This window comes from Pyrus communis, chromosome 3 (assembly GCF_963583255.1).
Source record: "Pyrus communis chromosome 3, drPyrComm1.1, whole genome shotgun sequence".
Lineage (NCBI taxonomy): Eukaryota > Viridiplantae > Streptophyta > Magnoliopsida > Rosales > Rosaceae > Pyrus > Pyrus communis.
This window is the reverse complement of record NC_084805.1, coordinates 29238934-29259241: the sequence shown is the minus strand read 5'-3', so window position 1 is coordinate 29259241 and position 20308 is coordinate 29238934. Positions and strand designations below refer to the sequence as shown.

The 20308-nt window shown below is 38.3% G+C and overlaps 5 protein-coding genes across 6 annotated transcripts; all 5 read right to left on the bottom strand.

Annotated features, from left to right (window-relative positions):
* Window positions 1-562: 562 nt before the first annotated feature.
* Window positions 563-2073, bottom strand: LOC137729871 (MYB-like transcription factor ETC1). The gene is made up of 3 exons (XM_068468921.1): window positions 1626-2073; window positions 815-899; window positions 563-744 (listed from the first exon to the last, which is right to left on the bottom strand). Exons 1-3 carry the CDS (start codon window positions 1675-1677, stop codon window positions 657-659), a joined length of 225 nt encoding a protein of 74 aa, XP_068325022.1. The 5' UTR covers window positions 1678-2073; the 3' UTR covers window positions 563-656.
* A 1283-nt stretch (window positions 2074-3356) lies between these two features.
* LOC137729868 (polyubiquitin) lies at window positions 3357-5815 on the bottom strand. Its single transcript, XM_068468919.1, has 2 exons — window positions 5663-5815; window positions 3357-4907 (listed from the first exon to the last, which is right to left on the bottom strand). Exon 2 carries the CDS (start codon window positions 4905-4907, stop codon window positions 3534-3536), a length of 1374 nt encoding a protein of 457 aa, XP_068325020.1. The 5' UTR covers window positions 5663-5815; the 3' UTR covers window positions 3357-3533.
* A 2005-nt stretch (window positions 5816-7820) lies between these two features.
* LOC137729869 (ubiquitin domain-containing protein 7SL RNA2-like) lies at window positions 7821-8675 on the bottom strand. Its single transcript, XM_068468920.1, has one exon. The coding sequence runs from the start codon at window positions 8673-8675 to the stop codon at window positions 7821-7823; it is 855 nt and encodes a 284-aa protein (XP_068325021.1).
* Window positions 8676-9563: 888 nt separating this feature from the next.
* Window positions 9564-14563, bottom strand: LOC137729480 (tyrosyl-DNA phosphodiesterase 1). The gene is made up of 16 exons (XM_068468442.1): window positions 14407-14563; window positions 14130-14312; window positions 13719-14006; window positions 13438-13611; window positions 13185-13245; window positions 12803-12879; window positions 12448-12705; window positions 12196-12285; window positions 11967-12101; window positions 11475-11624; window positions 11071-11174; window positions 10886-10939; window positions 10667-10757; window positions 10289-10363; window positions 10010-10157; window positions 9564-9934 (listed from the first exon to the last, which is right to left on the bottom strand). The coding sequence occupies exons 1-16, from the start codon at window positions 14419-14421 to the stop codon at window positions 9837-9839; spliced, it is 2001 nt and encodes a 666-aa protein (XP_068324543.1). The 5' UTR covers window positions 14422-14563; the 3' UTR covers window positions 9564-9836.
* A 526-nt stretch (window positions 14564-15089) lies between these two features.
* On the bottom strand, window positions 15090-17984 carry LOC137729814 (chaperone protein dnaJ 50-like). 2 transcript variants are annotated; one of them, XR_011068035.1, is made up of 10 exons: window positions 17798-17984; window positions 17643-17705; window positions 17476-17542; window positions 17315-17374; window positions 17067-17117; window positions 16857-16937; window positions 16383-16495; window positions 16127-16244; window positions 15895-16034; window positions 15090-15530 (listed from the first exon to the last, which is right to left on the bottom strand). XR_011068035.1 is itself a non-coding variant. In XM_068468850.1 (10 exons), the coding sequence occupies exons 1-10, from the start codon at window positions 17914-17916 to the stop codon at window positions 15427-15429; spliced, it is 903 nt and encodes a 300-aa protein (XP_068324951.1). In that variant the 5' UTR covers window positions 17917-17984; the 3' UTR covers window positions 15090-15426. The 2 variants fall into 2 exon arrangements, 1 of the variants encoding a protein (XP_068324951.1); XM_068468850.1 differs by having other exon boundaries at window positions 15895-16021.
* Window positions 17985-20308: the final 2324 nt, after the last annotated feature.

Here is a 20308-nt window from a genome sequence, read left to right as displayed (position 1 = left end):
AGTTTCATTCATTTGCGTGTAGGTGGACTCCTTGCGGAACTACCAAGTGCATCATTTGCAAGCAGCAAGTACACCAGGATGGCAAATACTGTCACACATGTGCTTACTCCAAAGGTAGTGTCTCTATTTGGCGATCTAACTGGTTTTGTAGGTTTGTTATTGCGGGAAAGTCTGATGTGCGATGTTATGCAGGAGTTTGTGCGATGTGCGGGAAGCAAGTACTTGACACCAAGCTTTACAAACAAAGTAATGTAAAAGGCAAGTCAGATGTTTGGTTGACAGTCTATTTGGTACGATGACTCGTAGAAAACTTGTTGATTTCATATAATTGGTACTCGTCCCGATACCCCTGGTCATCAAGCGAGAGCATTTACTTATTTGTAATTTTCAAAGGGAATTGTTATTAGCACTCCAAAAATTTCATTTGGCACTTCAAACTTTCTATAATTAGAAAGAAAAATACACTTGTGAGGAGCGTAGAATGAGATTTTTGAAGTGCTAATAACAGTTCCCTTTTCAAAAATGATAGATGTAACTAAATTACTTGACGACTATCGTCTGATACATGAAGATTTCTTTTGAAAGTAGGCAGTAAACTTACAGGACAAGGAGTAAATATTTTGGATACACATGAAACAACCAGCTAACCACCTTGTTTATTGACTAGTTGAGTATGTAGAGGTCCAATACTTCTCAATTTCTTCTGCTGTTCTCCCCGGAATCCTCCCGGCAATCAAAGCCCACCTGCCGGAAAATTGTTAAAACATACAGTTCGATCGAGATAATTACAAGTCGAAGAATAAAACGGACCAACCTCTCCCCTACTAGATTGTACATTCTTATGATAAGCGCTTCCTCATCCTGGGAGAATTGAAGCTCAGATTTTTCTGTGCTTTTCTCTGAAATAAACAACTCATGATCAATGAGAAGAATTAATACACAAACTTATTTTGCTTTTGGTTTCGGATGAGGACATATTTGATAACCATTTCATTTTTAGTTTCCAATTTTCATTTATTTCTTTGTAAATATAGAGGGCATGTTTTGATGATGGTCATTCCTCCAGTTTTATAGCAAATCTAGAAATCCGAATATGAGGTAAAGAGTAAGCTAGAAATCTTTTAAAATATAAGTTTAAAGCGAAGAAAAGTTGATAGAATGAGAAGAGGAAGTGAAGATTGCATTGTAATAAGAGGGATGAAGAGAAAAAAGAGGCCCGGCCCGATACAGAAAAAAATTTGGATTGAGAACACACTTGAATTTTAAAGGTATTAGACTGATATGCAGCATCAACATCTGTAATAGCAGTAAGAAGAAAAAAAAGGCAGGATGGGCTAGGGACCCCCTTAGTGGCTCCGTCATCGGATTTGCTCATCATTCCCTTCTTAATATGTTATCCACTCCAAAATTGCAAATTGTCAAAAGAATGAAACTAAAAACCAAAACCGAAATAGTTATCAAACTGGCCTTGAGATTTTAATGCATGGTTATAGCCATGAAACATCTCCAAGCCAGTGTCAAAAGACCCTTACAGCATTGTTGTAAGGCTAACCGCTACCAAAACAAAAGAGGCTGCAAAAGGAAGAAACACACGTAGATGGAACAAACCGAAAGAAAAGCAGTACCTCGAGAGTCCGAGTGTGTGTCATCCGAAGAAGAGTGCTCGGAGTCCGCCATTTCGCGTATTTCTTGACGAGAATTAAGTCACAGAAGAGCCAATAGAATAGGGTGCTATCCATCTCAAATATTTATTTTGGGATATATGTTCGAGAGTTGAAAGCAACAATAACTATGAACGGTTCTAAAGAAGCAAAGAATGGTAGTTGAATCTAGGCATGTCAATGAACAGGAAATCCCAAACTCTGTCGCCACTAAAATTATACTGACACGACTCCATTCAATAATCCGTCAATTTACGACAAAATCCATATCGAAATAGTTATCTTAACGGATGTCAAGTTCAAGTAGCTACTGAACGAATTCAGATCAAAATCTGATCCATTGAGACACTAAGTTGAATGGAAGTTGGGATGTATATGAGTTTGATCGGTAGCTGAATTGGATGCCGGAGGGAGATTAACTTGATGCCACACAGCTTTATACGTGTCTGTATATACATCCGTACAAAGTCGTCCTGTGCGTGTGTTGTGACCGCAGAATAAAAAGGTGCCTAATTTAGGAGGGGCCCCTGAAAAATGCAAACATGAAAAACTTGGTTTTTGAGTTCAAATCGATTAAAAAAGAGCCTTTTATTTTCGTTTGGTTGTTGTTTGGAGGTTAGTAGGGTGTAATATGTATGTCGCAATCAACAAGTAACGTGATAAAAGAAACTAAAAACGTGTGACACCGACATCTACCAACATTTGTTCGTATGAATAACATCTACCTTCAAAATACCTTGAGTAAACGGATTATCCATTGAAATCCGAACTTAAAGACCAACCGAGGCCCTAGTTCCGCCACATGAGGATGCGTAAGGAATGGATCCGTCTTTGAACCGTAACCATTTAGCCCTGTTAGGCCATATGAATGTGGTGGAAACTTACTTTGGATTAGTATGTCCAATACTTTCGTACAAAAGATATAATTCAATCGCTAAAAATGGTTTCCCAGATATAAACGGGAGGTCTAAAGCGATTTTGTAACAAAACCACGCGGTTAGCCCTGAATGGATAGACGTTTAACAGAAGGTCCAAAGCCAGTTAACTTATTTGGGTTTTTCCAACTCGACTAAGAGAGTCGCGAGCGGATGCACCAGGATAGCGAAATTCAAACGTGGATGTCAATATTCAAACGTGGAGAAGTACTGAAAATATACATCAGGGGACGGTGAAATTCATCGGCAGCCTATAGTGGCTGCAGCTATGAGGGGCAAATTAGCATACATTGGACACGGCACGTCTCCTCTTTCCACCAACTGGTGTAACTCGTGTTTTCAATAGACTCAACAGCATCTCTTCTTTTGGGTGGCAAAGTCTTAGGTTTTCGGCTAAATGCCGGATGCTAGAGTGACCATTGCCATAGTTGAGTCGGACACCTTCACTCCGATATATCAATTTCCCTCTCCGTTGCCGGAAAACTGATTGGGGTAAATATCAATTTCCCTCTCCGTTGCCAGAAAACTGATTGGGGTAAATGCCGGACGCTAGAGTGAGCTCACCGGAAAATCAGAAACCACAGATTGAGGCACACCTTGAAATGCCAGTCTTGCACCAAAGGTCCAGCAGTTCAAGGATGGCAACCGCACCACACAATCAACATTAAACAGACGATTGAAAGCAAACCATTCACAAACACAACAACATGCAAACAAACAAATTAAACCAAGAGATTCACAACAAATTTCAAACACGAAGTTATTAACCAGAACGGAATTTATTTATCAAAACATAGTAAAAGATAAACCAAACTTGTCCATATGCCTCAATCAGGAGGCAGAAACAGTACCATCAAACTTAAATACATAAAAACAGTAAAAACATAAACAATTCAACGAGAACGGGTAGAAGACGGCCACCGGCCACATCCAGCACTTAAAAACCACCACGGAGACGGAGGACAAGGTGAAGGGTGGACTCCTTCTGAATGTTGTAATCAGCCAGGGTCCTTCCATCCTCCAACTGCTTTCCAGCGAAAATCAACCTCTGCTGGTCCGGAGGGATGCCTTCCTTGTCCTGGATCTTTGCCTTCACATTGTCGATGGTGTCAGAGCTCTCCACCTCCAAGGTGATGGTCTTTCCTGTCAAGGTCTTCACGAAGATCTGCATACCACCCCTCAGACGCAGCACCAAGTGAAGGGTGGACTCCTTCTGGATGTTGTAGTCCGCCAGAGTGCGGCCATCCTCGAGCTGCTTCCCGGCAAAGATCAGCCTCTGCTGGTCCGGTGGGATTCCCTCCTTGTCCTGGATCTTGGCCTTGACATTGTCAATGGTGTCCGAACTCTCGACCTCCAGGGTGATGGTCTTTCCTGTCAGGGTCTTGACAAAAATCTGCATGCCACCACGGAGACGCAAAACCAAATGGAGAGTGGACTCCTTCTGGATGTTGTAGTCGGCAAGGGTGCGGCCATCCTCAAGCTGCTTTCCAGCAAAGATAAGCCTCTGCTGGTCTGGTGGGATGCCCTCCTTATCTTGAATCTTAGCCTTCACGTTGTCAATGGTGTCGGAGCTCTCGACCTCAAGGGTGATGGTCTTCCCGGTAAGGGTCTTGACGAAGATTTGCATACCACCACGGAGTCGGAGAACCAAGTGAAGGGTAGACTCCTTCTGGATGTTGTAGTCGGCAAGGGTCCTGCCATCCTCAAGCTGCTTTCCAGCAAAGATCAACCTCTGCTGGTCTGGGGGGATGCCCTCCTTGTCTTGGATTTTGGCCTTGACATTGTCAATGGTATCGGATGACTCCACCTCAAGGGTGATGGTCTTGCCGGTGAGGGTCTTAACGAAGATCTGCATGCCACCACGAAGACGGAGCACCAAGTGGAGGGTTGACTCTTTCTGGATGTTGTAATCCGCAAGGGTACGGCCATCTTCGAGCTGCTTTCCAGCGAAGATCAGACGCTGCTGGTCTGGGGGAATCCCTTCCTTGTCTTGGATCTTGGCCTTGACGTTGTCGATGGTGTCGGATGACTCCACCTCGAGGGTGATGGTCTTGCCGGTGAGGGTCTTAACAAAGATCTGCATTCCACCGCGAAGACGGAGCACCAAGTGGAGGGTTGACTCCTTTTGGATGTTGTAGTCTGCAAGGGTTCGGCCATCTTCGAGCTGCTTTCCAGCGAAGATCAGACGCTGCTGGTCCGGGGGGATCCCTTCCTTGTCCTGGATCTTGGCCTTGACGTTGTCGATGGTGTCAGATGACTCCACCTCGAGGGTGATGGTCTTGCCGGTAAGAGTTTTCACGAAGATTTGCATCTACAGAAACCAAAATACCATAAGATTAAGCATAAAAAAACAAATCCCTTTAGATCAAAATTAAGAATTACAGATAAGAAAATCAGATTTTAAAAAATAAATAAATAAACCCCCCAATTTGGAAACTAATGCATCAGAAATCAAAGGAGATTTTTTTATTCAAGAAAATCCCAATTTTTATATAAACAAAATATTAACGGCCATTTATGTACAATAAATCAATTCAAGATCAAGATTGCAAATTGAATTTCAGCAAATCAGGTAAAGGAAAAAAAAAACCCTGCTTTAACTTTAAATCACAGATCAAAGACACAATTTTAGTCTAAAATTACTCAATTTTGGAATAAAAATAAATAGCAAAATTAAATTGAACATTAACAAATCTCAATTTTGATATCGGATACAGAATAAAACCTACTAGTCAAAATTGATACAAAGAAATTTAATTTCAATTCGAAAAGACATGCCGATCATTAAGATAAAATGCACAAAACCCCTAATTCGTGAAAATTGAACACAAAATTCGACGCAAATTTTCTTTCCAAGTTACTAATTTCGCATCCAATAAATCAAAAACCCTAACATCAAAAGCCAAAACAATGCTAAATTTAACAGATCCAACCGATTAATCATAATTCTCAAACATCAACCAAATCAAATACAGAATCTCCAATTTTCCTACACTTTCCTAGCAACCAAACAAGAAATTAACAAGAAACAAGAAATTAACAAGAAACAAGAGAAAAAGAACACACCTTGAAAGGCTGAGGGAGCTTCGAGAGAGATTTGAAGGAGGATTTTTCAGATTGTTGAGAAGCAAAACAATCGCAATTGTGAGGAAGGGGGGAGGCTGATGCCTGGATTTATAGCGTTAGAGAAGGCGACTTCGTCACGGAATTGTAGTTGGCGTGACGAGGAGGTCCACTTATTTAGCGACACGTGGATGGAAGGACGTGCCGATGGCGCGGGTTAAACGGCAAAGCGTGGTATCTAGTCCCCTTCTTTGATAATATCAAAGTCCGTGATCTCAAATGACTTCTCCTTCACGGGGCCCTTACGGCGTTATCTTCCAGATTGAGTATGAGAAGTAGTACTTCAAAAATCTTATTATACATTTATAGGTAGAGTAAAATGAGATTTTTAGAGTGTCAATAACAATTCCCTTGAGTATTTATACTTTTCTGTCCACTTGCCCTTCGAATTATTACGATCACTAATCACCAATAATTCGTATTAGGCCATCTAACCCATTGTGCGCACTAAATACTTGACGAAATGCTCTGTTGACAAGTTCTGCCATTCTTAATACTACTGTAAATTCTATATAGCCATATTTGACTCTACATATAACAGTAGTTATTGACATATATTGGCATAAGCCTTTAAGAAATGTTGCAAAAAATCGACATGTAGAACAAGTGCTCGACGAAATATCTAATAAAATTTTTTTATCGAAAACATGACTCAATTATTTGAAAATCCTGACTCCTCTACTTCTTTCACGTCAGTTGCAACTTTCATTTATATTAGTTTAAAAGGTTGTGCACCATTTGATGTTGTTTATAAGTGTTGAAACTTCATTTGCATTGTATTTCTAATATAAATACTATCATGATTAAGAATTTAAGATAAACAAATTTGTATTTTAATTTTTATAGCAATTGAATATGATGTATGCGTGTATTGCAAGGACCTTCGATTAATCAGAGCAAAATTTAGTATTAGGTATTAAACAAGATTAGCCATTGAGGTGGTGCCAAAAGAAGGAAAGGGATCATCTTCGGATCCATTCCTTCTAATTTATCAAATCTGAAGATTCAGACCATTGAAATTTAATCAAACGATTAACGTTATTATAATTTTTAAAGTGGGCCTCTATTTGTAACCGTTAGATCAAATTTCAATGGTCCGAATCTCCGAACTTGTTAGATTAGGAGGAAGGTATCGGAGAGAATCCCTTTCCCCAAAAAAGACATAGTATTGTATCCCAAGTGGGGTGGGTGACTCTTATTTTATGAAAGTGGGCAATAATTATGTTGGGTTGGGACCAACTTTGTTGGATGCATCCAATGCATTTCCTTTTGGTCAAGAGATATTTTAAGAGCAAGTCTGTGTGCCGGTTTCGACACTGTTGCTTGTGAGAAGTATTTTCTCACTGGTTTCCTTTTTTTTGGTGGCTGCGGATTTGAACTTTGAGGTGCTTGGTGGAGGATGCTGGAGTTTTTTTCTTAAAACGATTCTGGGGCTTTGCTTGGTTGGATCCTTTGTTGGGACCAACCATGGGACGATATTGGATGTATCCAATGCATTTCCATGTGGTCAAGAGATACTTGGAAATTGACCTTCAACCTCAAAGTGTATCTTGAAGAGAACAATTGATGCATGCGAAAGTGGCTCAAATGCGCGAGCAATTTACGTCCTGCCTTGCGTCAACGTCAAAGCTACGTCAGTCTTAGTCTCTTTTTTTTTTATTTGTGTCTGCCTTATGTAATAGATTCACGAGCGTTGGTTGGTCCTAAGTATATTTTTCACCATTAAGCATGAAAATCAAATTGCTTGATTTAGATTCTAATGTCATCCTCGCTCAGTTGATTATCTTGATTTTATTTAGTAGTTGATCAATGATTTTCGGTCATCCTTGTTTAGAAAGAAAAAAAATGTGATTAATTCACTATTCTAACATGCAATCAAGATAGTTATTGATTCTACGTTTTCTTTGTCACTCTTCTAATAAGAAAAAAAATGTGATTAATTCACTGTTACTTTCAAGGCTCAAGTTAGGTAGCAACTTGGAAAAGAAGGGTTTAGAAAAATCACACTTATATAATCACATCACTAATGATTCCAAATTAAAAAATAATAATTAAAAATCATGCTAACAAAATGAAAAATGTTGTAGCTCAATAGCTTAATCTACGATCCACCGGTTACGCTACCATTAAAAATCTCTATAGTATCACCCTGCGCAACCTGATGCCATCGAAACGACCTGTCGTCCTCCATCACATTCTGCTTATAGATGAAGAAATAGCTCTCCTGCGGCAAATGAAAATTCATTTGAGTTTGGTGCAACCTCTGCAGCTCCTTCCTCAGTTCTCCTACATTATCCAATGGGTTCACGTCCACCGCAATCTTCTTCGTCCCACACTTTGTCAAGACCATAAGCTTCAGCTTATTTTTGGACCCCATTCCACATCCGCCACCAACTCCAGCCCCACCAATTGACACAGGTGAGGTTGCAGGAGCTGAAGGTCTCAAGCTCACCTCTATCTCCGCATTGTCCGAAAGCTCGCATTCATGCAACGAGCGATGATCATGTAACTCATTCCCAACTGCATGAAGCACCAAACGATTAAGTGGAATGGATTGATCCATCGCTTGGATTTTCTCTTTTAGCTTCGAGACAGTGTCGTTTACGTCCATTTCAATAGGGACATGCATTTTGGACGTTGGGGTCTTCACCTTGAGCTGGATTTTCTTCGGGCAGTACTCCTCCATAGCCTTCACATTGTTATTACAATTGCTACTGTTCGCTGGTTTATCGAATTCAGATGCGACGAGGAGTTGGACGTGGGAATTGTTGTAGATGTCGCAGTATTCAACGTTGCGTTCATCATCGAGGACTCGCCCGTTGAAGATTAAGGTTTGGTGGGAAATGGGAATCCCTTGGTATTTCTGAACCTTCTCTTTGATCTCGAAAACGGTGTCGAAGTAACCAACTTCAATTGTGAAGGATCTCCCTCTCTGGAGCTCAAAAATAACATCCATTGCCAGAATCAGAATTCAGCAAGGGTTTTGGATATATATAAATATATATGTTTATATATATACATATATGTTTATATATTTGTGTATGTGTGTATATATATGTGTGTAATTTGTGCATGTATAAAGATTACGATATAAATGTGTTGTAACTGCATCCGATTTGAATGTTGTGAAATCTGAAAGGGGTTCAAATTTCTGGATTAATGAGAAAGAGTCAAAGATTGTTATCCATTTGCTATGTGATCTTCACGGATTTTCAGGTTTTAATGTTTCAATTTTCAAATGTTTGTGGGTATCTGTTACAAGGATCTCGATCTTGAGCATCGGATTAGAATTAAATCCAAAAAATTAGTTCTGATTAGATTCGCTTTGAAAATTATTCAGCGGCGCCGTTCGATAATTATTTCGATTTTTCTTTTTCTTTTAAATTAAAATTCATTTAGTAACTACTTTTGATTTTTTTTTTTTTTAAGTAATAACGGAAATCCAAAATTTAAACTGAAAGGTTCATAAAAACGATTGTCCAAGATTGCTTGCTAGATTGCATTAGATGAATGAGAAACTTTCTCCAACTTTATGACCAGGCTTTTTACTTTTACAAGGGAAGTGTTATTAACACTCCAAAAATCTCATTCTACATTCCTCCCAAATGTATTTTTCTTTCTCAATATAAAAAATTTGGAGTGTAGAATAAGAATTTTAAAGTGTCAATAACAATTCTCATTTACAATGCTCAATTACATGGATTCATCCAATGAAAGATCTGAGTGACGTCTTTTCCATTAGTATCCTTACATAATCAGGACCCTGTTTGTCTCATTTCGTTGGATAAGAATATGGAAATTGACTGGTCTGGACCCAAGTATTTTTCTCGGAAACTAAATTAAGAACGTGTTTAAAAAATAAATAAAATGAACACATCAAAGCCGAATCTGTTACTAGTTCTTGTGAGAATGTGGGGCAGAAGCCCAAAAGGAAACAACTAAACTACCCTAGAACCAGTCCTGGCCGTGACATTCATACGTGGCGGTTTGACCATCACACTAAAAGAAAATATTTCTAGCCTCATAAAAGATGAGGGTAAGAAAAGCTCAGTATGCTCGAATTTAAAGAGCTGAGAAAAGATTGTAAGTACATGGCTGTCAAGTACACACAAGAGTTTCAGGAGTCTTGAGCAGCATACAGCTGAACATGTCGCGGCCAAACTTGACCGTAAACATCTTTCTTGTTATACCGCCGGTCCCAAGACCAAGGCACATCTGCCGAAGAGATAAAAAGAAATAAGAAGAATGAAATATGGGAACGGAAAAGGAAGAAATTTAAGAACGGACTACCTTCCGCGGTGTATGGCTGAGGAGGGAGTTCATAAGGCACGGGCAATTTAATCACTTCAGATGATGAATCTGTATTCCTGTTTCCTTGCCAATTCAGAGTCACGAGTGTTCTCGATGCTTCAGAAGTTTCTGACCGTCCAGATTTATCCTGAAACTCAACTGAATTAATATCTTTCTGCTCCATTTATGTTTCCCTTCCTTCCTTTCTTAACAACGCGAGTGTGATACTCAATAACTATTTATGTAACGTGCGTAAAATGGCCAGGATGTAGCTATTACCTTAGATGGAACCCCATTGCTCGTACAAGAAAACCCAAAACTGCATGTTTTACATGGTAGAAATAGAATTCCCAGCTGTAATGAGCCACACAAAGTAAATAAACATACATCAGAAAAGCTTTGGCAGAAGCAGATGATGAAGCAAACTATATAGAGAAATATAGAAAATGACACGTCATTCAACATATCAACACCCATTAGGTCCTTGTATGATTAGACCAGTTGTAACTTGCAATTGAAAGGTTGACAAATTTCTTGTTGGATGTACATCTCAAGTAAGCTAAGCAATACTGTATTAACTGAGCAAATGAAAGGCATCGTTTCACTTGTATTGATATCAAGTCTGTGTTGTAGATGATATGATTCAGACAAACCTACCTCGTAAGAACGGATCATCAACTGTGAGTTGTTCTTCTGGAGAGCGCCCCAGGCAGCCTTGCTAAGATTTGCTGAAGTTAGCAAAAACCAACTGTCGGGAAAATGTAGAAACTCACAGTTAGTGCTCTAATCTAGTATGACTGCGGGTACGCTACTAAATATTTTTAAACATAAAACCGAGAAAACACAATCAATAGGATCCAATTTCCAAAATCTTACGCAAGTTTCTGACCATTATAACGCACGAATGTTTTTATATGTGGCATTGCACGACTGAAATGAAAAGGCACAACTGTAAATCAATTTATAGGTTAATGGTAACTTGAAAAATAAAGAAGTAACAAGTTTGTCCAACTAAACATCTCAGAGTCAAAGATTTCAATGGAAAGGTAGGAGAAAGAGACCAGCGGCCGGTATGGCTTGCCCTCCATTTAGCCCAGTACTTTTTCAAGAAGTCTTTCTCCACATTCTTTAGTGGACTTGGAATGGCATTTCCAGCTGCATAGCCCTGGAAAAACCAATAAAAGAACAGCAAATGAAACCAGGATGCAGAATCACAATGTACACCCAAGGACCACATGATAGACGGGATGATTCTATTGCTATATGCTAAGGCTCAATTACTACTTCTAAGGAATCTCGTCTAAGTATAGCCAACTTTTCAACTGTTTTGAGGTAATTTTCATGATATATAACCCTGACCACTACATGAGATCTATCGAGGTTTATGCACACAAGGTCTTTTGACTTTAATAGTAAAACAAGGTCTACAGGAAATAGTTCACAAGAATGGCCTACTTGATAGTACCTCTAAAGAGCATCTGACATCTTCTACTGTAGGCCATATTATGAGTGGCTCCCCAGGACCGAGAGGAGTTCTATCTTCCGATAAGCCTGATGACATTGAAGACATAAACTCAGCCATCCACTTCTCGTCCAAAGAACCCAGGGAGGAGAACTGCAAAGGTAAGGATACATAAATAGAATTTCTTTGAAACTATCACTATTTCTAATAATTACACTCCACTGAGCGAAGCATTCATGACCACAAACTTTACCTCTTGAATCACAATTCCGTTCTATATATCTTCGTTTTATAAACCAAACAAAATTCCTATGGCCAGAATCCCCAATACGGAGAAATCAAATGTAATAAATATATGCCCACTAGGTCCAGAATTTTGTAAATTTGCAATAAACATATTGCTGAATTACTACAACTAATCAAAGAAAAACATTCAGCATTGACATCCATCATCATAACTGCCGGTAAAAGAGTCAAGCAGTTGTGTCACCGTACCTGATAAGCAAGAGGAGATTTCCGAAACTCTTTATCAAAAATACACTCCTGAAGAACAGTGCGAAGCTTCATATGCCCCCACTTTTTCATGTTGTTACCCGTATGATATCCAGGGACAGATGCAATTAGCCTCACCTGAAAATTACACACAGCCGCAGATACTAACTTTGACATTATACTATCCCAGACAAAACAAAAATCTAAATATTTCAAGGAATAGAGAACATACTGCTGCATCACTGTAATCAAACTTCTTGAAAAATGACGGATTGATCTTGAAGCTACCCAGATTAGGAAAATTAACTGAAAACTCAGGCCACTGTTGACATCCAACCAATAACATCAATTTCATAGTCTCATTGGCACTATAGGCAAGACATCTTGAAACTAGATATACAAGATAATGAAAGGAAGCAAACCAAAACGATAAACAAATACATAAAACCAACCAAATCAACCTCAAGGATTGTTGTATTTATACCTTCAGTGCACTGAGATAATCAATTAAGTCACTTTCGAATCCACATCCTTTGCTTGGATTATTTTGATCTTTCCAGGGAAAGTCTTGCATCCACAAACCTTGGCTTTTGTTGTTCCAGTCAACATGTATATAGTTTGCTGTATGTACAATGATTCTCACTCCTCGAGGATAAACAAGAATCATGGCCTTTGAATGGTGTGTACCAAATGAAATGGGCAATGGTGGTTTGTGTAGAATCCAGTTCGCAGGCTTCTTTCTCTGAAAATTTCAGGTAATAGCTTAAAGTCATGTAAATGGGAAAAGGTCAAAAAGCATTACGTTGACAGAGATTAAGAAGAATAGACCCAAAGCAAACCTTCATGTAATCCAGTGTACCATCACCCTCACCATGAATAACCAACACATGTGGAACCTTGGCAATTGATGGGCATGCTAAAATGAGGAGGGAAAAAAAACACAATCAGAGCCAATTAGGATAGCTTATGCATAACACAACAATAATATACCATTAACCAGATTCAGAATATACACATAGTAACCGTAAAAACTGTAACGAAAGAACATTGGGGTAAGAAACACCTTTCAAACATGAAAGGCATGTCCTGCTGTAGATATATTTGAGACATTCTTACACATACATACATTTGTGAAGTATTAAGTAACATACATGTTTGGTATATATATGGAAAAGGACCAATATTTTAACAGGAAACACAATCAAAGTGAAATGAACATACCAGGGATCAACCAATCGATGTCTACCATGTAATTGGAAAGGATAGCAACAAGAATGTCCCCCTATGAAAGAAGAAGGCAATAATTAAACTCCCATCCAAAATCAAACATTCATAAGACAGTCAATCCCTTCCATTTTTGCATGCTGAATATGAACTTCCGCTGCGCATACCTTATAACGTATTACACAGCCTTGCAACATGATTCATGCATGTAATATGCAACATGAACTATACAGCAGGGGACAACCGTTACCTGAATCAAATCCCTTATAGAAACACAAGAGGTATTTGCCCATGGGGGGAGTCCTTCCACATTCAAAAGCCGAAAGGTCTGTGGTAATTGATCATTAGGAACACGAAAATGGCGTATGGCCTCCACACTGCCACCGTCTCTATCAGCCCCCGAGCTGCTTCCTTCCACCTCAGCCTTCAAATTCAAGAAAGACAGGCATTTTATTCACAACTTAAAATCACATTTTCGACTATCATCAACAACTATTTAGTTCAAACTACTTCATTTCAAAAGAGCGACACCTTAAAACTCCTTTCGGAACCTTTATCTTGAGACACTAGTTGACGTGGCCTCTTTCGAGTCAATTCTTCAACTTCACCGGCCTTTCCACCATCATTTGATCCCCTCTTATGGTCACAGACAACACGCACATTATTTCCATTTTCATTATCAGACAATGTCTTATACTCGAAAAGAAAATGCCCCGGAATCAGCTCTATAACATCACCATTGCATATCGTTGCATTTTCTTTCGGAAACAATTTCTTCCTGTTACTCCCGGATTTCACAACAATGGGATTTGTCCCTTCCTACAATTTACATTCATTCAATTCAAACTTCACAACTTTATATTTCAATATATAAACCAGTAACTAGTAAGGCCATCAAAGTTCAAAAAGTGGACTCATTCGAGGTTTAAATTACGAAATTACCACGACCAAAACGGCGGAATCACTAGCATCGATAGTGAGAGCGAGGTGCTTCCGGCTGAGTCGTTTGTCGGAGAGGGAAGCGGTGGTGTTGCGGCCGATGTAATTCGGGCCTCGGGAGAGGGGTATGTTTGGGAGTGAAGCGTCTTCTTCTAGCTTGGCATTGAGAGGAACCAAATATCCCATCTACACAGCAGCACAGAACAAACATCAGTAAGAAAAAAAAGATTGGAAATTGAGAAGTGGGAATTGGAGAGGGGCAAAAGGGGAAGAAAGGTACCAGACGTTGAGCCATTGGGGAATGTATAGGTGCATGAGAAGTGGGAAAAGTTTCGAGCTTTTGAGGGGAAGAGTTTCTGACTCGGTGGGGAAGAAGGACTCTGAGGAGCCGGAAGGGACTGTCGGCAGATTTGGAGGCAGCTTACGGCAGTTTTCCGTTGAGGGATTTGATCACATGACTGATGAGTTCTATTTGGGCTCTTTATTTAACTGTTTTTTTTTTTTTTTTTCTTTTAATTGTCATGGTTATCCATCCATTCCGGAGGTTAGGGGAACTCACAAAGACATTTCAACCTTCCTCTGACTATAAGTCTGGCACACCAAGATTAATTGTGTACACACCAGATCATGCATTCGTGTGGATTTTGAGCCACTTAGACCTTTGATCTAGTTCTTATACGAAAAGTGTTATCGACACATTTATTTATACAAAAAGTACTATCGACACACTTATTTTTACCTCCCACACACGTTTGATGGTTTTTGATAATTTATCTTCTTCAATTCGTTCAATCCGACAATAAAAAATTAAGAAAAATATGTAGGTAGTACTACCCTTCTTATAGTTGTGCACTTATGTCAAATTCTAATTTGTCTGCAAAACCGCAAGCGACAATTGACAAACAGAGTGCACTTTGAGAGAAGCTATTTGTTACTTCCTTAAACTTTTGAAATTTGTCTCACCCTATGTTTGATTGTCAATTTGAGTATCCATGAAGAAAGGATTTTACAGAATTTCAGCAACTCTTACAATGACCATCAAATGGAATTCAGAAGGTAAAAGTGCTTTTGCCTCAAAGTCTCATATACACAAATTAATCCATATAACTTATAACTTCGTGTATTAAAAGTCACAAAATACAATTTGCTAAGGTTGCGATTTGCAAGTAACAATCTTAATATTCCGCCTCCTCCGCCGCTCAGCTATTTCAACAAAAATATAGGTCGACTCCTTCGTGCCTTGGTCTAATTATCTTGTCAGTATTTTGAGAACATAAGGTAGCATTGGCGACAAAATTTGCTATCTTCTCCGCTTGGATTCTTTGCGCATATCCGCAAGGTAGCTCTCCAAGTTTGCCTTCTCCCATAAACGTTTATGAATAAGATCTTCCTTTCTTGGATCATCTGACAAAACAAACCAATGAGTAATATGTTATGAAGAACCTCCGGGATGTAGGTGTGTAAGAAAGCATGTAGACTCTCGAACTCACAATTCAAAACGGTAATTAATTTAATAGTTTTCCATTATGGGACTTGTTTATCCCCTTGAGCTTGAGGATCGGAAACAGTTTTTCTAAGGTTGTCGCGTCTTGAATGGAAGATTTTGTGTAGCCAAAAGTTCATGGTGGATGGCTAAAGCAAAACAAGGTTGGTTCTCGTATGAATGGGTGGTGACCTAATGTATCTAAAGTTGGTAACCCGAGCCAAATTCATAATGCCGTTAGAAGAAAAGAACAAAAAAAATGATTAAAATTTAAAGTTGATTTACCTAGATTTCTCCATCCATCAACAGGCGCACCAAGGGATCTCCGTGTCAGGTAGGAGGCATCATCCCATGTATATGGTGCTTTTTTCACCTTGTATCTCCAGAACCAACAGCCACACCATAATAATAGCTGAATCAACAGACTAATTGGTAATCCATGTGATAATCAATGTAAAATCCCCGACTTCAACCTATAATCTCAGCATTTCTTGAATGACATGAAGGGAACTCTAACCTTGCCAATAGTGTAGGGAAGAAGTATGAAACGAACACCAAGAAGATCCCACATGGAGGGTTGTTCCGCTCCGTTAATCTGCAGCTCCAGTTCGCTGCCAAGATCTTCTTCCACTTTCCTATGAAGAAAAAAAACATCCACCTTTTTTCAAGACAATTTCACAATCATAAAATGCAGTTTAATCCTTATGGACAAATTTCCAACTTTTCACAACGCATTTCATTATTTCTCTTTGAAAATGACTAGAAGTTCATACTTGTTCATCTGCCTGTTGCTCTTTTTCTTATTTGTAGTCCCTCCACTACGCTCAAGTTCCAAAGCTCGTAGTCTATTTTTGTAAGCAGGAGTCTTCTTAACCATATCTACAGCCTACAAAAGCATGGAAAATCAACAATGTCACAGAAAAGAACCTTTTCCAGGTTTCTGAATCATAAAACAAATGATGTGTATGACTAAGTTCTGTATGAATCCACCAGAGTACGCATGTAACCTCATCGTAGTACAAACCTTTACCATTGCAATTTCTATACTATAGTCTCAAAGTACATGAACGAAAGACTAATAAAAGTATAAAACCTATATTTGGGAGTGAAATTAACTGTCAGCACACGAGTAACAAAGGCATGCTGTGCAACTTTTTTAAAAAATACACTGATATCCACAAATCAAACATTAACGCATTGAGACACATATAATGTCTTGTAGGAATTTTATTGATTTGCAACAGTACCTGATTATACCTTGTCCACTGATTCAGATACTGAAATGCAGAAAGAATCAAAAGAAGGCCAACCAGGACAGCACGAGGATCCTAGAAGGTGAACATATAAACAACTTTAGAAATAAGCAAATGGAATTGGAGCTGCACCTAGCAACTACAAAGTTGCTTCTGCGCAGGCAGAATATGAAGTTATAATCTTAAAAAATAAAAGTCTCTCACCGTTTTGTGACCATAATATGCTTGATAGTAGCGAGCAGTATTGTAAAATACCTAACAAGTAAAAAACATGATAAAAGTTATTACCTTTCACAAACATTTCAGTTCAAAGAACTCAAATTACCAATCTAAATTTAACTATTCAGCACCATACTAACAAGAAAGTTCTTGTTTCGTGTAGTCTCGATTCTCAAGTCTAAAAAAAATCCACTTTTCAGCGCATTGCTAACTATGTAGTTTGTTCATTTTACCTCCTCTGGATGTGCAATGGCATAATCATACTGCTCTCGCGACGCCTCGTCTTTCAGAATCTGCAATGTAGCAATTAAACTCCATTATCAATAGCACAAGACAGCAACAAAACCTTCAAAAGTTCCCATCTTTTTCCACAAAATTACATGATCCCAAGTACCTCATAGGCATTGGCAATTTTCACAAACAGCTTTTTCGATTCCGGATCCGGGTTTTTATCCGGGTGACTGAAAATTCAACACCAAAATGTGAATTTTCTTGATCAAAATATTGACTTCATATCAAATTTTAGAGTAATTTTACAGAGAAAAAATGGCGGGGACTCACTGTTTCAATGAGAGTTTGTAGTAAGCTTTCTTGATTTCCGACGAATTGGCGCTCTGCGTAACCCTGAACAAGGAATTGAAACGTTGGGTAAATATGCAACCAATAGAGGGGTAATTCGGGAATCAAAGGGAAAAATGTGAGGGAACTGAACTAACCCGAGGAGATCGTAGCAGTCGTCCTCGTCGCAGTATATGGCCGTAGACGGAGTGATGAGATAGCATAGCATTAGAACTAAAACGACCGAGAACCACCGAATCGCTGCCGGTGGCGCCATGGTTCCGACGGAGCTCTGGATTTCTCTGATAATGGATTCCCGAGGGTTGGAGCGCTTGATAACCAAAATATAAAAGGTAAATACAAAAAACTACCTTAACTTAACTATTGGGGTCATGACAGTTTCATACTCATCTTTTAAAATTGACAATGTCATACCGTATCTTACGAATTTGTGACAATGTCATAACTCTGTCAATTTTTCTGTTAGTTTTTCTGTTAAATGCTGACGTGGCAAGAGACAGAAACCATTTTCTATTAAAAATTTAATAAAATATTATTAAAAACTAAAAAAAATATTTAATATTTTTTAAATATTAAAATAATAAATAAAAGTAAAATTAAAAAAAAAGGGTAAAATACAAAAAACTACCTCAGCTATTGAGGTCACGACAGTTTCATACCTCATCTTTTAAAATTGACAATGTAATACCGCATTTTACGAATTTGTGACAATGTCATACCTCCGTCAATTTTTCTGTTAGTTTTTCTGTTAAGTGCTAACGTGGCTTGATTCGAGACCTACTTTCTATTAAAAAATTATTAAAAACTAAAAAACAATTATTTAATATTTTTTAAATATTAAAATAATAATAAAAAGCAGAAAGAAAAAAAACCCTCATTTCGTCCCTCCCCTCCCCCCTCCTCCCTCCTCTCTCCTCTCCTCATCTTCATCTTCTTCCCCCACCTGCGAATCCCAACAAAAAAAAAAAACCCAGATCCCGTCAGCGGGAAGATGGGTGAGCAAAGAAGGTGGATGATGGGTGCGGAAGAGGATGTGGGGAATGGATGAAAGTGGTGGATTTGGGGTTTTATGGGTTTTCAAAAAAGCTTTTTTTTTTTTTCCCTTCTTTTTTTCCTCTTCTTCTTCTTCTTCTTCCGCAGGGGAGTTGATGGTTTAAAAAATATATATATATATATTTCCTTCCTCCTTTTTTTCCTCTTCTTCTTCTTCTTCTACCTCCTTCTCCTTCTCCTTCTTCTTCTTCCGCAGGGGGTGTTGATGGATTTTCAAATTTTTTTTTATTTTTTCTTCCTCTTCTTCTTCTTCTTCCTCCTCCTCCTCCTCCTTCTCCTTCTTGTTCTTCCGCAGGGGAGTTGTTGGGTTTTCAAAATTTTTTATTTTTTTTTATTTTTTTGGGTTTGCAGGTGGGGGAAAAAAAATGAAGATGGGGAGAAGAGAGAGGAGGGGGAGGGGGAGGGGAGGGACGAACTGTTGGTTTTTTTTTTTTCTCTCTGCTTTTTATTATTATTTTAATATTTTAAAAATATTAAATAATTGTTTTTTAGTTTTTAATAATTTTTTAATAGAAAGTATGTTCCGAATCAAGTCACGTGAGCACTTAACAGAAAAACTAACAGAAAAATTGACGGAGGTATGACATTGTCACAAATTCATAAGATGCGGTATGACATTGTTAATTTTAAAAGATGAGGTATGAAACTGTCGTGACCCCAATAGTTGAGGTAGTTTTTTGTACTTTACCCTTCTTTTTTTTAATTTTACTTTTATTTATTATTTTAATATTTAAAAAATATTAAATATTTTTTTTAGTTTTTAATAATATTTTATTAATTTTTTAATAGAAAGTGGTCCCCGTCTCTTGCTACGTCAGCATTTAACAGAAAAACTAACAGAAAAATTGACGGAGGTATGACATTGTCACAAATTCGTAAGATGCGGTATGACATTGTTAATTTTAAAAGATGAGGTATGAAACTGTCGTGACCCCAATAGTTGAGGCAATTTTTTGTACTTTACCCAAATATAAATTAAGTCAACAGATCTGGATTTTCAAAAAATGTCAGCCGTTGGATTTGCATACACTCATAGGTGATTAAACGATGTGTCGCTGTGTAAGAGCTGGCCGCTGATGATCCTCTGACCAAGCCCATCGCGCCCGTGAAATTTTATCCAACGACTACAATTATTATAACTTTTAGAGGGACCCCCTATTTGTAGCCGTTGGATAAAATTTCAACAGCCCGATGGGCTTGGTCAGGAGGATCCTAACCTTTTGCTCAAGAGAGGATCATAATCCGTATGTTTTGATATAGGTCTAATGTATTGCACAGTCATAGGTAGGGTCTAATAAGTAGAGCAATTAAAGTGTCCATAATTTGAAAACAAAATTGCATCGACTGTCGTTGAATGTTTTATCATGACTCTTCCAGAATTAACATTGAACTTTAAGTTACACATCAAATCTCTTCATTTCACAAAAACTTTCATCATTTTTAGTGTAAAATATATCGTTGTATTAAAAAAATTAAAAAAAAAAGTTACTCATCAAATCTCGTCGTTTTATCAAAAACTCTATCCAACTCCTGTTTTGAATTTTCCTTGCAATTCCTGCAGATTAGTATCCGAATTTGAAATTGAATTTGCATGA

Coding starts and splice junctions, on each gene's coding strand:
- LOC137729814 (XM_068468850.1), bottom strand. CDS start 17,916: ATGGCGCCACCGGCAGCGATTCGGTGGTTCTCGGTCGTTTTAGTTCTA. Junction 16,496..16,856: donor AGTGGACAAGGTATAATCAG/GTACTGTTGCAA, acceptor ATGCTTTTGTAG/GCTGTAGATATGGTTAAGAA. Junction 16,022..16,126: donor TTCCCTACACTATTGGCAAG/GTTAGAGTTCCC, acceptor CTGTTGATTCAG/CTATTATTATGGTGTGGCTG.
- LOC137729868 (XM_068468919.1), bottom strand. CDS start 4,907: ATGCAAATCTTCGTGAAAACTCTTACCGGCAAGACCATCACCCTCGAG.
- LOC137729871 (XM_068468921.1), bottom strand. CDS start 1,677: ATGGCGGACTCCGAGCACTCTTCTTCGGATGACACACACTCGGACTCT. Junction 900..1,625: donor CACACACTCGGACTCTCGAG/GTACTGCTTTTC, acceptor TGTTTATTTCAG/AGAAAAGCACAGAAAAATCT. Junction 745..814: donor TACAATCTAGTAGGGGAGAG/GTTGGTCCGTTT, acceptor ATTTTCCGGCAG/GTGGGCTTTGATTGCCGGGA.
- LOC137729480 (XM_068468442.1), bottom strand. Junction 14,007..14,129: donor ATTCCGCCGTTTTGGTCGTG/GTAATTTCGTAA, acceptor TGTAAATTGTAG/GAAGGGACAAATCCCATTGT. Junction 13,246..13,437: donor CTATAAGGGATTTGATTCAG/GTAACGGTTGTC, acceptor CTTCTTTCATAG/GGGGACATTCTTGTTGCTAT.
- LOC137729869 (XM_068468920.1), bottom strand. CDS start 8,675: ATGGATGTTATTTTTGAGCTCCAGAGAGGGAGATCCTTCACAATTGAA.